Here is a 20,453-nt window from a genome sequence, read left to right as displayed (position 1 = left end):
AGCTCCAAGAATTCTGCATTTTGGTGGAGGATTCTGGGAGCTGCCATCTGAAAAAGTAACTTTTCAAAACTTGGCTGCCAGGGTACTTGTTTTGTTGCCAATGCCTTGATAGCATTTATAGACAGGCCTCACGTTTTTAAAAGATCTTTCACCCCAACTCTGGAACAGATTTTTTTTTTTATGAATGATCTCATATGTTTGGCTCACCCCATTGCCATGAAATGTTGACTTTTGATATTTTCACTCTGTGTTAAAAAGAAAATAGGCAGTGTCCAAGACAGTCCCAGTGCAAGATGTTGTTTTGCTTGAAACAGGAACATTGAGGCATTGTTATAAGTGAGTTATTGGCATACCTGAATGGTCACACAGCAGACATGAAAGACAGATTCCTACCTCAAAGTTTTGCAGTCTAAATGTAGACAGGATGAAGAAGAGAATGGAAGAGAAGAGGGAGAAACAAGTGTAAATAGTGCACATTGACAAAACACACTTATACAACTGGGGAAAGGGCCATAGCTTACTTAGTAGCAAAGGATACCAAAGATCCCAGATTCAAATCGTAGGATCTTCAGACAAGACTGATAAAAGAATTTCATTTGGAACTCCAAAAAGCCATTGTCACCCAGTGAACAATACCCAGTGAGCAATATTGAAATTGAAGGACCACAGGTTTAACTGAATCTTGGGAAGGTTGTGTTTTTAATAGATCAATAGATCTTTAATTCACACACACACCCCATATTGGATTGTTCATTATTTTTTTGTATCTTTATCTTCTCAGCAGTCTTCTGAGGTAGATTAGATTTGAATGTTTTTGATGGGCCCAAGACCATCCAGTGAGAATGAACCAAACCTTAGGACTCCCTGGTCTATTATCTTGAGTTGCTTTTGTGTTCAAAATTCAGCCTGCCTCTCAGAGTTGGGAGCTTAATTACTCAGGCCTGTTACAGACTGCCAAAATAAAGCTGCTTCGGGTCTATTTGGAGGTATGCTATTTAAATGATGCATGGGTCCTAAGAGTCCAGAGGTCGTGCCAAAGCCACACTCCATTCCTAAGCACTGGAGTGCAGCTTCCAGATTCTTCGGATGCATGCATCATTTAAACAGCTTACCTCTAAAGAGACCCGAAGCAGCTTTATTTTGGCAGTCTGTAACAGGCCTCAGGCTCACAATATTGTTTTAGTCAAATTTGGTCCATTTTTCTGGTCACCTCCCCTGTTAAGGGAATCTTTTCACTTAGAAAATAGATAATAGGATCAGTAATTTCAGTCACCAAATGTAGTGAAGGCTAAGCAAAATCCCATGAATGTTTATTTTAATTCACTCTGGGGAAAATCAGGATAGTGAACTACTTGCACGAAAAGAGCAAAACATCCAGAGGTTAGAGCAAATGTCAAGCATACACAGTTTTCAGATTAGGACAGCTACAGTTTGAAAGAGAGGTGGGTGGTATAGAGCACTTGATGCTGTTCTTGACTGACCTTCTGAGGTTAATCAGAGTTTCTTCAGAAATAAACTTAATGTCCCTTCAGATCACATTAGTATGGCGTTTTTCACTTTTGCTGAAATCTCTAACAAAAGTGAAAGAGTTACTTCAGACTGAACACTACTGTATTTATAGTCATGATGTGCTGGGAATTACCCTCATGTGTGCCACCATTAGCCCCTCCAAAAGGAAACAGAAACCCTTAATTTTATGAGGGAAACATATTGTTTAACAGAATGGAGGGGGATGGATCTGTTGTTCTTTGTTCTGACACTTGGCATTTGTTAAGTGAAACTGGCATTGTGGCTCTCCTAACTTTCTTTTGAATGTGCCCCTTTGCTTTCATCTCCTTCCTAGGCCTCCCTTAGTTTCCTCCACCATCTGCACTTTGTTTTTCCTGTAGACTAGGACTGGAGAACCAGCAGCAGTCCAGATATCTGGTGACTTTAATTCCTTTCAGACATACTCAGGATGGCAAATAGATAGGGAAGATGGAAAATGGAGTTCAACAACATTTGGAAGGACCCAGGTCCTCTGCCCTTTATGCCTACAATATGTAACCATGTACAAGCAGGCGTGCAATTTCTCCATGAACAGACTAAAGAAGCAGAAACCTGATCTTTTGGGGGGGGGGTGAGAGTGGACTATAAATGCAGAAACATGGGTCTGAACATGTGCCGCTGCTTTACAGAGTTGTCTTGGGTAGTTTTGTTTGCTCTGGCTTGCAAATCTTTTCCAGCCATCCCATGAGGGCAAAGTTACTGAGGCCTAAACACTGGGACTTTCACTTACAAGTTATGTTTTTCGCCATTAAAATATGGGCCTTCCAGGGGCACTAGAATGGCAGCACTGCATTTCTTTCTTCAATGTTCTGATTTTAAAATGTTTAAATAAAATATAGATATTTTTATTTAGCATTTAGAATAAGTACCCAAGTGTTCATCAGTAATCTTAATAACTTTCTTGCAAGTTTGTTCTTAAATCTCTATCACTAAAGGCATTTTAAAGGATGAAAGCTTGCCTGGCCATGCACCAGGTGGCAGGTAACCACCCCCACACAATACCTTACCCTTTCCTGTTGTCATAGGAATTCAGAAATTAACATTAAAAATTAATTTGTTTACCAGGTATAACTTTGTGTTCCTCTTCCAAGAATTCATAATAGTTTAAGAAGTGCCACCATCACTTCTGCCTCCTCTTCCTTTTAGTTCTCCTTGTCTTGCAACTTCCCATCATGCAAAGCGTTGTTTGAATATTGCAGTGTGGCTGCACCAGCTGTAATAATTGTACCAGAGCCTCTGCTACATTTCATCTATTCTCTCATTATATTTTATTTTTGTAGGAGCTAGAGTACCAGAAGAGACGTATACGGGAATCAGGTGACAGGTTTGTTCCTGTCATGAGCGACTTTATTACAGTAGCCAGTTTCAGCTTTTCAGAGCTGGAAGACCTTCTGAATGATGCAAGGGATAAGGTAGGGGAAAACATTTTAAATGACTTTTCCACTATTGCTGTTTTATAATCTGGTAATTCATTGCACACAATAATGCATACATTCATATGGGGAAATGAAAGGCATAAATTAAGTAAATAAAATAGTAACATTGTTTTCTTTTTAAATGGGTACATATATATGTTCTTCACTGGGAGATTAATCTAATGTTCAGAAATGAATTATACATCTCTTTTATGTGGGCAGTAGGTTTTTTTTCCCCAAGTTCTCTTTTTGGTGTAGAGAAGAATCTTGAACAAGTGTGAAAAACTGGTGACCTCTCTGTATACAGGAGAAAAACATTATAGCAAAAAATAAGACTGAACTCTGATGGAGAACTAACATTTTTCTGTTTGGAACCTATCCCATCCATTTAACTGCAGACCAGATAATGATAAGGAGAATGGCATTTTGATGGATCTAGACTACAGATATGCACTGAAGTACAGGTTGGAGGCAGTGGGGCACCCACATGCGTAGATGTCCCTTTGCATCTTGATGTGCTTTTTGGGGTACTGTAGAGATTAGTATTCCCTTCCTATCTGCACAGGACTCATTACCCCCTTTCCAACCTACATTAAAGCCCTGAAGCTGTCATTATCAACAGTATCAGAGAAGCTTCTGGCAATCCCCTTTCCAATCCAGATGGGCAGTGGTTTCATAAACACTGTGGCCTCCAGAAGACCCCCATAGATCCCAGCGCTTATGCCAGATCTTCTTCAATCCTGCCTGCACACACCGCAGCATAGAATATTTGTATGAAGCCATTTCCAGGCTTTAAGTAAGTTGTGGGGAGGTATACAGGTCAGCATAGCATAAGGTCCACACACATATCCTTATGCCATACAGATGGGATATTCAAATGGCGACCTCCATGTGTGTACATTATTATAGGTGTCAAAGCACAGCAGTAATACAATTGTCATTTCTGGTGGTAGAAATGTAGAAATTAAAATGGTGATTTCATATTAAACAGAAACAGGGACAAGGCATTTAAAGATGCAAAAGTTTTGGAATGGTATTTCCTAACCTGTGGTGGAATGGTATTTCCTAGACTCTAGATATGTTGGATTCCAATTCCCACATTTTTGGGGCATCAGGCTCCAGATGGTGAAGTCTAGGCTAGGGCACTCCCTGTATACATTTACTGCATCCATGGTGAGCCACCTGTCTAAACTAGGAAATGTTAAATTTAAAACAAACAAAGAAACCTATTTTTCACTATACTCCTTCGCTAACATTTGGTGCTCTGTGTTTTAGATACTATGGATGATTCCAGATAGAGGACATCTAGCTTTAACAATTAAAAGACAGCATGCATCTGTTCTGCCTTTTTCTCCTGAACGGATTTGCTGTAGCAATAAAAAAGCCAGAAATAGTGGTGGGAAAATACATGAAGGTTACAAATGGGACCCAAAGTCATCTGGACCCTCAGTAACATTTTGCAAATGCGGCAAGGATTGGAAACATCCTGGGTTTGACACTGCTGTAACTGCCATGGCTCAGTGCTATGGAATTCTGGGACTTTCAATTTGTTGTGGCACCAGAACTTTCTGGCAGTGAAGGCTCACAAAGTACAACAAAACCAGAATTCCATAGCGCTGAGCCATGGCAGTTAAAGTGGTATTAAATTTCATTATTTCTGCAGTGCAAATGCAACCCTGACAGTTTTTGACAGGACTGTTCTGTGAAAAAGGAATGACAAAATTCAGAGATGAGCTTGAGGCAGGTAGTCTTTCCTCAGGACTGTCCAAATTTATTTATTTTATTTATCAGTTTAAATATTTATATCCCATCATTTAGCCAAAGAATGAAGAGTGTCTTAAAATAAAATCCTCTTAAAACAATAAATAATTACAAAACCTGTAAAAGCTTTAAAATATATTAAATAGTTTCTCAAATTACACTTAACAGTTGCTGTGGCTCATTTTGTTGGACTAGGGTTATTATAAAATGAGGTCTTCTGTGATAATTTAGGTATTTCTACAATATCACAACAAGTGCAGCCTCCATTTTGAACTAACGTTTTGATATCCTGATCTAATCTCCCTCCCAAATATTTAGGATGCTTGTATCTATTCCCCCACCCCACTTCTTACCCATTCATTCTTCCTTTTGTGTCAAGTTTGTGGGTAGAGAGAGTCTTTGTTTTACTGATTTCATGTAAACTGCTTGGGGAGTTTTTGACTTAAGAGTCAAATAAAAATGCTTCAGATAAGCAACAAATATATTAATGTTGCCAATACAATCCATTTCAGTGGGTGCAGTGAGTATCCTTTCTATTCCAAGATGCATGTGTTGAAAGATGGGGCAGGTATTGACCTTGCAATGTGTCACCTGTGGAACAAAACAGAAACATCTTTGTTACATATGGCTAACACTTTTGTTTGTAAAAAACCTATAAGCCATGTCCCCAAAGGTAGCATGTGAAGGAACTTATGAAGTTTATTTGCTCTTGACTGGTAGTTGGCAGTGAGCCGTACTTCTCTTGGGTGGGGAAGGAACCTATAAGAAAAAATGGTTATTAAGGCATGAGAAATTTTTAAAGAGACTAAGTCATAATACAAACAAGGCGTAACAATAGCAAACCTGTGATAAAAGCAGGTAGTAGCACCACATAAGTATATAACACCTAAATCCATCTTTTCCCTTCATGTAAGCAGCTTGAAAAGAGATAAGGCCTCTTTTGTGTTATATTTGAGCACTGCCTGAGTTGCTAAATGGTTTTCCAAGGTTGTAGTTGAAGGTCACTTCATGTGTTATAAATGGGATCTCATTTTTCCCCTCCAGGATGTTCTATTTAGTTATCTTCTCCATAACATAGGAAGTGTCTTTTTCTTGCAAAATTAAATTATACAAGGATCCTGTGTTTAGTCACATTAAGCAGGTCCAGGATTTTCTCCCACTCAAGCTGCACTGTCCCTTCAAGTTGTTGTTGTGTGCCTTCAGGTCATTTTTGACTTATGGTAAATCTAAAGCGATCATCTCATGGGGTTTTCTTGATCAGATTTGTTCAGAGAGAGATTGTCAATGCTTCCCTCTGAGGATAAGAGAGCATGACCTGCCCAAGTTCACCCAGTAGATTTCCATGGCCAAATGGGGATTCAAGCCCTGGTCTCCCAGAGTCCAAGTTGACTAGTCGAAGCACTAATCACTGCAGTGTAGCAAAGAAACTGGAGAACTGGATACTTCTATTCTACCTTGCTTTCTTTCTTCTGTGTTACAGTCAGCCCTCCTTGGATTTTTTATCCATGGATTCAAGCATCCACAGTTTAAAAATATTTTAAAATATATATAAATTCCAAAAAGCAAACCTTGATTTTGCCATTTTATATAAGGAACACCATCTTAATATGCCATTGTATATAATGGGACTTGAGAATCCATGGATTTTGGTATCCATGGGAGGTCCTGAAACCATACCCCAGTGGATACCAAGGGCCAGCCCCAGTCATTTTGCTTCCTGTGTCCTCCCTGTCTTGCACATAGGAAGTCAGTTGGACTGGTGCAACACATGAGCTGGGATAATGGCTTTTACAACTCCTGACATAGGAGCCTACTTTAGTCCTGGTGCAGGTTATGTGGCATATGCAGCTCTGTCCTGCAACAGAGAGTCAGGGGGCATAGATGCAGGCTGCCACTGTGGTCCTGCAGCATTCTTCTGTCTGAGGCAGTTGTCTCATTCTGCCTAGTGGCAGGGATGGCCTTAATCCAAAGTGTGTCTTTTCTGCTCCTCACACTTGGCCTACTACTAATTTTCATTCAGTTTTTCTCTGTACACCAGGGAGAAGTGGGAACATGGGTACCACCCTCCTGCCATGAGTTGAAAGAAATGTCAAACTGTTCTGAGCTGTGAGTAATTTTTAGTCAGCACGACAACTCCATTGTCCACCCAGTGGTTCTCTCTGATAATTGCACTACTCCATGGGTCCCAATTTGACCCTATAAACACAGCATATTTGGACAGCCGCTACATCCACACAGCTCTCTTGTATTCATGACACATGCCAGGGCCTCATGTCCTGTGTTGTGTTGTTTCAAAATGTTGCACCACAGCTCTGCTCTGACCTTTTAAGTTATGACAGTCTGTCCTATGTATGTGTGTTTTTCATGGCTAAAACAGTTTGCCTTCACAGTATAAAAACCACAAGGTCGTGGCAGATGTGAAAGGGAATTTTAATTCTGAGGTGGGGAGATGGAAATGTTATATAAATGAAATACACATAGTATTTTATCTGGCTTGACTCAGATTTAATGCCTTTTATCTTAAAATAACAAGCCTGTTGTTTCAAGCTGTCAGATGTCTGTCTTGGAACTCTGGGTTAATACAGGATTGGCTTGAATATTGGTGGTATGTAGTGCTTTGCTTCCCAGACCCTTCACTTTTTGTTTGGTTTCTCTTCATTAACAGAACCTTTGTTTTTGGGTTGTTTTCCTGCTTCTATTTCTGTCTGGACCTATGGCCTGAGATGATAAAATATATAACCAACAAGCAAAGGGAAGAGTGAAGGAAAGTTAGCCAAAATTTACAATCCTCTGAAAAGGCCTGCTTTTTGTGAGAATGCTACTTGTTAACTGAGCTCAGTTTCTAGGGTAAGGATGAAGGCAGAGGAGTCCATCCCCAGTACAGAAACTTCCACAGATAGGTTTAAAGTGCTTTGATCCCTAAGTTGACCCATGGTTTGAGGCCTCATATTGATTTAATTATAGTATGTCACAGGTGGAGATGCAGACTGTTTTCTCCTTGTAATCACATCAGTACAGGCAAGGTGGATGCTTAACTTTTTACATGCTTCATAGCAGAGGTGGGGAATCTCAGGACCTGGTGCTGAATCTGTCCTTCCTGGCATCCCCATTGAGCTCTGGCAATGTCCCCCCCCCACCTTGTCATGGTTTGGTGGCTTCCTAACACTTGTGTGGAGTTTTCTACTATTTTGAAAGGTTTATGCTTCTCCTTAGAGTTAGTTGCTGAAAGTAAGAGCTTCTAGCTGAAATGTGCTGGTAATTTTGGTCCTGTCCATCTGTCCTTGTCCATGCATTAGAGTGCAGCTTCCAAGAACATCTCAGAAATTGAAGGTTCCTCATCTTTGTTTCAACAGCTCTTTGTTTTTATTTTTATTTTTGTTTTTACTTTTACTTTTGCTCCTGCCTAAGAGTGTGGTTCTTATTCTTTGTTATATGACATAGAAATTACCTCTGTGTTTTGAGTTCTTCACGACTTTTATATAGTCCAGTGGCCTCCTGACTGTGCCACCATAGAGTGGCTGAAACCCTGAGTGTAGCTTACATAGCACAATGATTAATCTAGCCCAACAAAATAGAGTATGCTACCTACTTGTATAATATGGGACAGTATACTCCATTACCATAGTTGTTCCTTTACCTAGTGCCTTTGTTTCTGGAGTTGTATAGATGAAGATTTGAAGGTTTATTTTCATCCAGGGTAGAATTTAATCATACAGGAAAAGGAAAACCAAGTCCCTCTTTCTGCTGGGCTAATTGAGGAGTGTCACCATAGCAAAGCCAATCATTTCTGAAAGTGGTTGCCTACACACTTGTCAACATAATGCTCTCGACAGGAGATGTTTAATTTTAATTACTATAAAAGTGCCCCATCAATCTCTCATTTCCTCCCATCTTCTCATAATGCATACACACCTACTATTTTTCAAAATGTTTTTTTTTTTAGCTTTTATTGGAGAAGCTCAAAGCTTTCACTCCTCATCAAGCCTTTGAGCTCCTTTTTGGAACAAGGGTTAGGAAATTTTGTCCTTAAGAGAATTAAAGCAATTTTTCAAGATCACACAATTTTTTGTTCCCTCACTCCTTTTCCCCACCCCAGCCCACGTTCAGAACTTTTCAAAACATAGTGATGATGATTTTTTAGAAAACCAGATGTGCTTTCTAGGTCTCTCAATGGCTCTCTGTGTTCCTTGTATAGTGAGTACTCTCTCTGCCACAGAAATACCTTATAATTGGCCAGCAAGAATTCAGGCCAGAATAGAGAAAATCTCCATAATAGTATTCCTTCTGGATTTCAGCAACAAAACACTCTCCTATGTAACTTTATCAAACTGGAAACGGGGGGGGGGGTGTTTCTTGTTTTTAAAAGTCCAACCATTAGTGCCATCAAATGATGTTAACCATTGGATCTTGCTCTCTCTGTGTAGATGTTTATTTACCTTCAAATCAATTTATGGTGACCCCATTAATTTCATAGGACTTTCTTAGGCAAGGAAATACCCAGAGGTGATTTTCCATTATCACCTTCTGAAATATAGCCTAAAGCACCTTGGCAGTCCTCCATCCAAGTACTAACCAGGCTTGACCCAGGTTAGCTTCCAAGATCAGGTAGGATCTGGTGCCTTTAAGGTATCCCAGCCTTTACCAAGGCTTAATGGGAGGCATTGTTTTCTTGCAGGTTTTTTTTAGAATAGTGACAGGGACAGTGCTCAGCACTAGGAAGCAGGGATATAAAGAATGCTTACAAATTTTCTTAACCTCAAAAAGAGAGGGTATCTCTATAGACTGAGTCAGCTCATCAAAGAAATGGTCAATTCCCTTGAATTTCTTTTGCATTATTGGCCTCTTTTTGCAAAAAATTAAAATGTACAGAAACATGTATTCTCTCTCTCTCTCTGGCTTTTCTTTGAGAACGAAGGTTCAGGAAGGACTTGTCCCGCACTTTCTACAAGCACTTTGATGACTAAAAAGGCCATTCTGAGATAAACAAGTCCAGTTGCAGAAAGCACAGCAGAAAGTCTCCTTGGGTGATGTTTCTGGGTTTTGGTTCTTTCTGTGTTGTCGTTTCTCTTTGAGACTCGTTTGACGTGAGCTTTCAAAAAAGGCTGCAGCGTCGTGGATAGTGCGTCTCCATGCCTCCCGATGCGAGGCCAGGGCGGACCATTGTTGGTGATCAATTTGGTCGAGCCTGTGATGTTGTTTCAGGGAATCCTTGTATCTCTTCTTTGGAGCGCCCCTCTTACGCTGACTCGTGGCGAGTTCACCGTAGAATAAACATGAATTAAAATACATAAAACTCTGGGTGAGTTTGCATAAAAGTGATGGGGGGGGGTTGTGTGAAAACATTGATTTTTGCAGGAATATATATATATATATATATATATATATATATATATATTAAAAGTCCCGAAAAGCACTCTCTCTCTCTCTCTCTCCCCCTCTCTCTGTGTGTGTGATATCAAAAGATGAACAAAAACTTGTATAGTGTTGGCCAGCAAGAAGACATTTTTTACATCCTTCATTCTTCCATGTAAGAATGAAATAATTGATGACTGACAAGATACTAATAATTTTTATTTACCAAATTTCCAGAGGCAAAGTATAACTTGCTGGACAATAGCCCTGTTCTGGCTTTTACTTGAGCGCACGAGAGCTAAAATCAAGAAGGAATATGTAAGCATACATACAAACAGTATTCTGTGTGCTCCCACATGCTGAGGTTCTGCATAACATCATTGTATGTTCAGTGCAAACTAATAAAAAGAGTTCTTAAATGTGTTCACCAGAATTATAAGTGAGTTCACACTGAACCCCTACTTGTGTTTGTACCTCATACGCCTAACATGATACTCCTAACTCTGACCCTTATGTAATTATAGGACTTTGGGGAGTGAAAATCCATCTCCCTAAGTCAATACTGAGAGCCAGGGTGATATAGTGGTTTAAGTGTTGGACTGTGACTCTGGGGATCAGGATTTGATTTCCTGCTTGAACATAAAAACCCAATGGATGACCCTAAGGAAATCACACTCTCTCAGTTCCAGAGGTTGGCAATGGCAAACCCACTCTGAAGAAACTTATCAAGAAAACCCTATGATAGAGGTCACCTTAGGGTCTGCATGTCAAAAAATGCTTGGGGGCACACAGCAACAAGTAACAAATCAGTAGTGGGGAACCTGGGGAGATAAAGCCACGTTTCTGACTTGATCCTCCCAGGAGCCAAAGGTAACATGGGCGCTTTACACACGGGCCTTTGGCCTGCCCCCAGTACGTACTAGGGGTTGGCCGAGGACGCAGAGTCTAATCAGGCCTCACACCTAGTATGTACTGGGTACGTCAAAATGGTGGTGCCCAGTACACATGGGCACTGCCATTTTGACGTGGTGGACGCTTAGCGTCCGCATGTCGCAGAGCGGTTATGACGCCACAAGTGCGCCATTGGCACCTTGTGGCGTCATAACCGCACTGCAAAAAGAGCCCACTTTCTGTGGGTTCTTTTTGCTGCACGAGGGAGCTGCATGGTTTGTCTGCTGCGGCTCCCTCATGCAGCAAACACAGGTGGTGGGAGACTGCCCTTTTTGGGTGGTCTGTAACCCGCCATGGCCAACAGAAAGTGATTGTTGAAACTTTAGTCCAGAACATCTGGAGGGCCAAACTGAAATATTGTACACATTGCATGTGCACAGTGTGACATCATTACAGTGAATAGTATAATAAATGTGCATTGACACATACACCCATCTTTATATGCAGAAAAGTAAGTATGTTACCCTTAATAACTCTTGATCAGACTTAAGGGCTGACCCTGCAGGTTTATGCTGCAGATTTCTACTCCTCGCTTACCTCTTCTGGATGAGTATTTTTATTTTATTTATTTGTTGAGGAAGCTCTTAATTCTGTTTTCAGTTATAGCCTGCTATCCCAGGTATCTGTATCTCCACAGCTTAACTGTTGTGAAATAACAGTATATGCTCTCCTTGAGCCCAGAAGCCTTCTCCCACCTTACAACCTCTGTTAGAAAGCTGGAGGACAGTCTTAATAGAGTATGGCAGTGCAATCGGTTTGCTTGGACACAGGATGGTGTACGTCATTTTGAGGTGGGAAAGGGAAAGAATAACATCTCAGCACTCTGGAACTGTTTCCATCATGGCTCTTTCTTCCATTGAGATTCCCCACCCTCCAGCCCACTTGCCATCCCTAATGGAGTCTCTGCAGCCACTTAATTTTATTGGCAGGAGTAGCGGTGATCGTGTGCTGCTGTTCCACTTTCCATATCCTTGTTGAAACAACTTTTGCAAAATAAACAACTGTCTAAACTATTTGCTTTGGCTGAAAGTGGAATTAATGGAAAGTTTGGTGGTGGGAGGGGTGTTGGCACTGAATTCTCCAGGCCTATTATGTCACAAGATGAAGGAGTGATTGCTCAGAGAATTTTTTAAAAATAAAAATAGATTTACCACTCCTGTTTTGCAAAGTTAAAAAGAGGAATACTCTTTTGTTATGCTGCTCTTTTAGAAATAGTGTCATGGTGTGAAAGCAGAATCCAATCCAATATATATATATATATATATATATAGTAAGAAAACGGCCTTTGTAGATATAATTGAAGTGAAGGAAGCAGTCAGTCAAGGAGTAAGGCATGGTAACAGAAGTAGAGTTTACATAAATAGGAACCAAAAGCCATGAGTGCAGAAGAAATCAGTTGCTAAGTCAAGAGCTGGAAGGTGACTTAAAACCATTTAGCTGACTGATTTCAGCTGGAACCACTGAACATGGGAAAGAGATTTTAGACTCAAAAAAGTGCAGGAGAGATGGTCACTAAACCTGGATGTGACAATATAAAGCAGTGAGTCCCAAAATCATATAATTACTTGTAAAGATGTATTGGCATATAATGAAGGTAGAACTGTCCACCAGGAGATCATCAAACATGTCAGATACAGGTCAAAATCCAAACTTTTGCAGATGTTTGTAATTAACATGACAATATCTAATATCAACTCTTGCAGATGTTCATAACTAATAGCCTTATGCACATAGAGCAAAAACCCATTCAGCAGCCTTCCTCTCCAATGGAACTGTGTAATATATGACTAACTGGCAAATGAAAGTAAACAAACCCAAGACTGAAGTTTCATGTTTAAAGATTGGTTGAATAACTGCAAAGCTGGAAATTTTGTGTTTGACAAGTTGCAATTATGATGGCCTGAAAAAAATGGAATGGTCATAGATAGACTTGAAATAAAATGGGAAGTTATCTTCTTCCATCCCACACGGCTTTGAGGAATGATGTTAGGGAAAATCATCTTATTTATTGGATTTATATCCCAGCTTTCTCCCAAAATGGGATGAATTGCCTTTTACTACTATAATGTTTTTAAAAGCCCTTCCGTTTAAAAGCAGTTTCCATTTCTATTCTCCTAGTCAGCTTTTCATCATAAATACCCTAATAGCACCAGATCCCATCTGACCTTGAAAGCTAAGCAGGGTTAACTTTGGTTATATTTGGATTGAAGACTGCCAATGAATACCAGGTGCTGTGGGTTATATTTCAGAAGGAACTGGCAAAACCAACTCTGAGTATTCAGAAAAGAATTCATGGGGTTGCCATGCATAGAAGAGGCACCACTCCGGATATCATATGACTTTCTGACCTTACATGGAAGCCAACATGTGTATGGTCCCACTATTCAGGCATCAGTGCTCATTGTGGGATTGTTAAAATAATGCCAGTGATGGGACTAATACTGCTGCCCCTTCTATAGATGAAAATCCCATAACACAGACAATACACAAAGTTTAGAGAAGCTGAAGCCTGATTGCCAGTTTGCTCCAAGTCTGAATATGAACAAACTGGTACAATGACGCCAACCAAAGTCTGAGGAGTCCTTGTTCCTGATGGAAATTTGGGGTAAAAATCCATGGGATCTCCATACTTTTCTGTTGTTAGCTTAAGTTTTAAGATTGTGTTTTATAGTCTTATCCTTCCCCATTCCAGTTAATTAAGTCTTTTTATTTCTGTCTGAATGTAAATAGATCCAAGTAAAATGCTGACTCTTTGGTTCAGTGTTACATTAATTAGTTCTGAGTTGTTTCTCACTTAGCTACCAATAATTGAATTTCCATAGTGAGGAAAGAGGTTTTAAGGCCTGGAGCATCATTATTCTCCAAAAGGCCTTTTCAGTAATGGTGTTATGACTGTAGAGTGACCATTCAAGGGCATCTTGCCCAAACAATGATCTCCTTTTAATAAGCTGCAAAACATGGTTACTTAGGGGAACTTTGGGAGTCTGATAGTCCTGGGCCATAGTTACTTGTACTGTGCTTTTATTTGTGTGTGTGTGTGTGTGTTTGTTTTATTTTTTATTGTTTCACTGGTGCCGTTTCAGGGCTTTAAACTTATTTTGTAAGCTGCTTTCAGTGCATTTTGGGGCAGAATGTGCAAGGCATCAAATGCCATAAAATAAATAAAAATAGATTTACATTTTTATTCTACCCATTTCATATCTCCTATGCATCAAAGTAGACTGGGGAATCCCATTGTTGATTAATGTCCAATTATAGTATTCAGCTGGCAAAGAGCAGGGTCCCTTGGAACCAGAGAGGGTGGTAACCTCATTAAGTAAACATTCTCCCAATGCAGCCTCAAAAGGTTTTTGGGAGACTGGGAAACTACCTAGAGTAGTTTGGTAGTTGCATAAAGGGCAATAGAGGATAGGAAGACAGTTCCATTGTGGCAACCAGAGGAACACTGTGATTTGCTCAGCATTTCTATTTGTACTATTTGTTATTGAAATCACAGGACACAACTTTCTCTTACCCAGGTGACCATCATTATCCTTATTTAACTTCCAGTGAAGTAGAAAAAATGAGTTCATAGGAGGTGTCTAGAAATTTAGCCATATTATTAAGTAGAGCAGGCCATGCTGACTTTCAACTCTGGGAAATGGAAGGTATCTGCTGGAATTCAGCTGGGCTACAAGGCAAAGAGTGATATGTTGTTAACCTACCTTTTAGATGTGGCAGATATATATATTAACATCCTGAGGACTATGGAAAGTTGGATATAAGATTATTGGATACAGGCTTTCGATCAGTTATTGAAAGAACACCTTCAAACATGAATGTTTGTATATAAATCTAAAATCATACATGTGAAATTGTTGGGGTGTGTGAGAGAGAGCAAGTGATGCAATATATGCAAATACATTTCATTTCTGGGGACTGGTGAGAAAAATCTAATAACTGATGTATTCTAACCACATCTAATCTAGGCTTCTTTTAGCCTTCACTTTCTCCTTGTAAAATAAAAGCTATTTCTAATGTTTCATCTATTTCTTGTCATCATGGGAGTACTCCTTGATCCCTATAACCCATCAGCCACAAGATCTGTTCTTAAGTCAGGAATCACAGTTGATCAGTTTTGCAAACACAGACAGACAAAAAGAGAAGGGGAGAATAAACCTGCTCAGGCTCGTGACTTGCTTAGCCTAAGAGTCACATTTCTAAGCATCAACTTAAAGTCTATCCCAAACTCCTTTTGAGACTCCTGTTCCTCTTATCCCCAGCACACGTTGAAATGATGTAGCCACCAATTTTAGTTGGCTTACTTATTGTGTTTATGAGCTGGCCACTGGAAGTCCATTTCTTCTGTGCCATTGTAGTCTTGATTATTTCACTGTACCCAAGACAGCTTCATTTCCTAAAGATTTCAGCCTTGGACTCTCTTTTTTTTTTTTATGACCTGCTCTAAGCTTAAATTTGCCCAACACTCTGGATCATGGAAAGTTTCTCTAAGAAACACAACTGGAATGGCATATAAACTTTCTTGATATGTAGGCCTGGAGTTGCACTTAGAAGTAAAAGTCAGTAGTAAGAGAGCCAGCATAGTATAGTATTTTGAGTGTAGAACTACAACTCTGGAAACCAAGGTTTGAATCCCTGCTTGGCCATGGAAACTCATGGGGCGACCTTGCGCAAGTGATATTCTCTCAGCCTCTGAGAAAGGCAATTACAAACCATCTCTGAACAGGAATGTGGTGAGGTCTTGTAGCACCTTTGAGATTAACTGAAAGAAAGAAATTGGTAGGATGAGCTTTCATAGACTTTAATCTACTTCCTTAATGCATCTGAGGAGGTAGACTGAAGTCTACGAAAGCTCATGCTGCCAATTTCATTCTTTCAGTTAGTCTCAAAGGTGCTACAAGATCTCACCACATTCTTGTTCAGAGTTAGTCTCAAAGGTGCTACAGGATCGCTCTACGTACTGATTCTACAGACTAACACAGCTATATCTTTGAATTCTACCATCTCTGAACAAATTTTGCCAAAGAAACTCCACAATAAGGTCACCTTCAGGTTGCCATAAGTCAGAAATGACTTGATGGCACACAACAGCAGCAACAATGTTAAGGCTTACTGAGGAGAGATAATGCTCTATTATTTGTTTTGTATGTTTATAATTGATGTTAATGTAATAAAAAAGATGATATAAATTATATTTACTAAAACTATAAATGAAAATAAGTATCCTACCTATTGTATATTTTTGCCTTTTCTTCCTAGTTGTAAATGTAAGTGTCTCATTTATTTATCCATCCATCCTTTCTTCCTTCCCCAACAGTACACACAGGCACTGAAGCATTTTGGAGAGAGTGAAGGTAGGATGCAGCCAGATGAATTTTTTGGTATCTTTGACACCTTCCTACAGTCATTCACAGAAGCCAAGCAAGATCTGGAGAACATGAGGAAGAAGAAAGAAGAAGAGGAGCGCAGGGCACGCATGGAAGCTATGGTGAGCAAACATCCTGGGAAATTAAAGACAGTCTGTGCAGTGGGGACATGTTTTTCATCCTACTTTGTCTCCCTGAGTGCACCCCCAAACAGTGGGATTGGCTGTCCTGCACTTTTGTCTTATTTGAGTTTCTGCCCATCCACTTTTCTGCACATTCCTTCAGGAACACATGTTCTTCTCACACCCAATTTATCCCAGATAGTCTGTTTAGTATGGTTCTGAGCATCTCACACACATTTTACTACTGTAATAGTTTAAGAGTCAATGCCTATTCATCAGGAGTACCATGTGGATGCACTGGCTGTTTCTAAGAAGTGTGAATGGTGCAGTGGAGAGGGAAATCCCAGGAAGGGTCTGACTAATAGAAAGCATGGAAGAGTAAGGAGGAAACAAACAAAATAATTAGTTGTTTCCAGCTGAAAACTGCTAATCATTTAAATAATGACTTCTTATTTGATCTCTTCTGAGGTCAGATCTTGACCTGTGACACCAGAAGTCTTTTGTGAGCCACCTTGGGTCCAGTTTAGGAGAACGATGGCATGTAAATAAATAAGTGAAGCATGCTACATAAAAATGCCTAATATGTTAATACTAGATAGGTGCCTGATATGTTAGTACTAGAGAGTTGTGCCACTGTTTATTGTTCCAGGTTAGATATTCAGTCAGCATTGCCAATGGTCATGAATTCTGGGAGTTGTAGTTCAAATCATCTGGAGGGTGTTATGTTAGAGGAAGAGGTTCTAGAAGTTATTTTGCTGTTTGGTAGCAACAAAAAATGGAATGGCTTAGTACATGAGACAGCTTATGCTCGTCAAGCCTATGCAGAAATTGCTCCTCTAGGTTTATGGAGATGTATTGAGGATCAGAGAGTCCACATAGGGAATCACTCTAAGCAACTAGTTCCTCATATGGATCAGTCACCATGTGACTGGATTTTTAACAGACCAACCAATTATTGAATTAATACACCATTTCAGTTCATTGAAGTGTCTGAATTTGCTAGTGCTTGGAATCTGAAACTTTTGATTTTGAGCTGAAGCTCAGTGAGAGACTTAACAACTAGTCACCTTAGAGATTAAGGAGAGAAAATGTGAGGCCCTTCAGATATTGTTGGAATGCAACCCCCATCATCCCTTGCCATCTGCTGTGTTAGCTAAGAGTGATGGGAATTGCACCATCGATTCATCATCTGGAGAACTAGCAGTTGCCCATCCACACTTTCTTTTGTCTGCCTCTCAGTTACTTGTACATTAAAAAAGAAAAAGGAATAATGGCAACCTACTTCACAGGACTGGTGGAAGGATAAGAGGGCTTGCATGCTGCAAACATAAAGTGATGATAGTTTAAAAAAAAGAAGAAGAAAGCAGCTGATCCCAAAGAGTTGTATGTATGAGCAACATAAAAGCCTGAGGGCTGGATTCCATCCCCACAAACACAAATGCATTCCACTTTTTAAAAATGGAAAACTTCCAGCTTCACAGTTTACAAAGCAAATTATAGTGCTTTTATTGGATGGCTAGTCTTAGGTTATGCACATGTGAAGAAAGAGAGCCACATATTTCCCATAACCTTAAACTTGATGATGTGGCAGTCCTATTTTTTATTTTTTATTTTTGCTAGATATAGAATGCATCATTACATATGTTGACACCCCAGACTATCCAGATCCCCAGCCTGCCCCATGCACCCTTGAAGATCCAGCTGTTTATGTATGGTTAGTCCTTCTAAAGCAACTACTTACAGTCTCACTTTTTGCACAGTTGTGCCTTGGCTTGCCACTCTTTTCCTGTTCATGTGATTCTTTTCTTGAGAGAAGGGTGTTATTTCTGTTCTTGAAGTTGCCAGCATGGAGTTGGCTGGGGACAAACTAGATAGTGAAAAAAACACACACCCCAAAGCCATGATTCAATCCTTTCCTTGAAATCAGGGGTGTGTAATGTGCAACCTTCCAGATGTTGCTGCAAGTTTTCCAGGTGCAAGACCTGGTCTTCTGCACCTTGTCTGGAGCTGCTGGGAGACGTAATCCAGCAGCATCTGGAGAGCTACACAATTCCCACCCATGGTTTAGTTTAAATACAAATGAGAGAAGAAATTTAATAATTAAATTAACCCTGAATTTAATCAGTAATCCCCACTCTTCTCAGTAGTGACCAGTGTTATCCTAAGGCACTCAGGATATTTCCTTGGACAAAATGGTGTCCAGGAAAATGGTAGACCTCCCTCCAGCAGTGCTATGTTGTGGTTCCAATATGTAATCCATTGTTCTCCCTTCACCACTCCCAATTTTTATTGGCCAAAATGTGATTGTGTGAGAGCCACATGTACAGATTTATATCTTCTTATTACCTGTGTTTATTACATGTTAAAACATTATATTAACTGAACATAAAAATAACTCTTATCCCCTTTGCATCTTCCCGCTCAACTATTATACTACAACAAAGAAAAGAATTGTGTAAAATTGATTGAAATCTCCTATTTTCATATAAATTATAAAACTGTAATAACAGAATTCATAACAATGTTATACAACACAAAACTCCCACATTAATCCTGCCCCTTCAAATTGTACTTATGTTAACTATTCTGCCCAGTTTTTAATCTGGGACCGAATCTACACAGGAGAAATAATGCATCCTTACCTCAACCCCAATCCTGATGAAACACATGATGGTTCCTCTCCTTCCAAAGCGGAAACACCTTCTTTTTGATGCCTGAGGGCTTTAAAGTTATTTTTAAAAACCCTCCAGGTTTACCATCCTGTTTTGAGGAAGGACAAGGTTTTTTTTAACACTTATGGTTTGACCCCCAAATTGGGATCACAGTGGAATCGGGGGGTAGGGGACGGTGGGGATAGATTGGATCAGGTCACTTAGGTTACCTGATCAGTCTCGCCACTAAAGTGTAGTTCCCTTGCCTGCATCTGCACTTCAGAAATAATCCAGTTTGACACCACTTTAACTGCCATGTCTCAGTGCTCTAGAATTCTGGAAATAGTAGTTTGTGCCACAACAAGCTACAATTCCTAGAATTCCAGAGCATTGAGCCATGGTAGTTAAAGTGGTGTCAAACAGAATTATTTCTGCATTGCAGATGCAGCCCCAGTTTGTATTGGCATCTGGAAAATGTGGTGTTGTCCCCCCCCCTCTATTTTTTGATGGGATGTTTGAATGCATACATCTTCACAGTGGCATTTCACCTCCCTCTTCTCTACTGGCTTTCATTTTTTAGAAGTCCAAGTGGGAAATCAGAATGAAAGGAAAGCATAAGCTGTTGGGTTAAGTGCATGCATTGCAACCTCTCCCCCCCCCCAAAAAAAAACCTCTCCGCAGCTGCTACGGTCATGTAACTAGACATAAACCGATACAGCAAACATGCACACAGTAGAAACACCCCTTGCACTGATGTGGCTACATAATGGGGGTCCTGTGTGGCTTTGAAAAGGTGTGTGTGTGGCAATAAAGGGGTCAAACCAGGCAGTGGAGCTGTGACAGGCTGTGTAGACTCAGCCTGGAACTCTTAATTCTTACATTTTCATCATTAACATATTAAATAAGAGGGTACCATCTTAAATAAAATGCATCTGCTTTCACTTTTCCTTTACCCAGGAAAGCATTAGAGATCTTCACAGATAGAGTATGTTCTTCTCTATCCATTTCTGTGGAGTGACACCTGTCACAAACCTGACAGCTATTCCTAATTGCTGTCTGTAGGAACATGGCCACAGTAGGTTGCCTTATGGCTCTGTGGAGGTGGGTTTTTTAGGTCTAGTGACCCAGTTTCTTCCTCGTCCTCCATCTCCTGCTGGAGCTCTGATGCCTGGATCCCCAGGGGTTCCTGTGAACTGGCCTCCCTCTGTAACCTTCTGTTTTTCCCAAGCCTGAGAACAGTTCTTCGGCATTCCGTTGGCTCCTTCATGCTGCCACTGGTTTAACCCT

General features: G+C 40.1%; 1 protein-coding gene across 3 annotated transcripts in view; it reads left to right on the top strand.

Annotated features, from left to right (window-relative positions):
• DAAM2 (dishevelled associated activator of morphogenesis 2) overlaps positions 1-20,453 on the top strand; it is a 311,847-nt gene that overhangs the window by 284,763 nt on the left and 6,631 nt on the right. For all 3 annotated transcript variants that reach the window (XM_042452668.1, XM_042452654.1, XM_042452662.1), the window contains 2 exons: positions 2,829-2,960; positions 16,345-16,515. In XM_042452668.1, the coding sequence (XP_042308602.1) occupies positions 2,829-2,960; positions 16,345-16,515 (303 nt within the window). The remainder of the gene's footprint in view (positions 1-2,828; positions 2,961-16,344; positions 16,516-20,453) is intronic.

The sequence above is a fragment of the Sceloporus undulatus genome, chromosome 1 (assembly GCF_019175285.1).
Source record: "Sceloporus undulatus isolate JIND9_A2432 ecotype Alabama chromosome 1, SceUnd_v1.1, whole genome shotgun sequence".
Classification (NCBI taxonomy): Eukaryota; Metazoa; Chordata; class Lepidosauria; order Squamata; family Phrynosomatidae; genus Sceloporus; species Sceloporus undulatus.
This window is presented reverse-complemented; position numbering and strand designations above follow the sequence as displayed.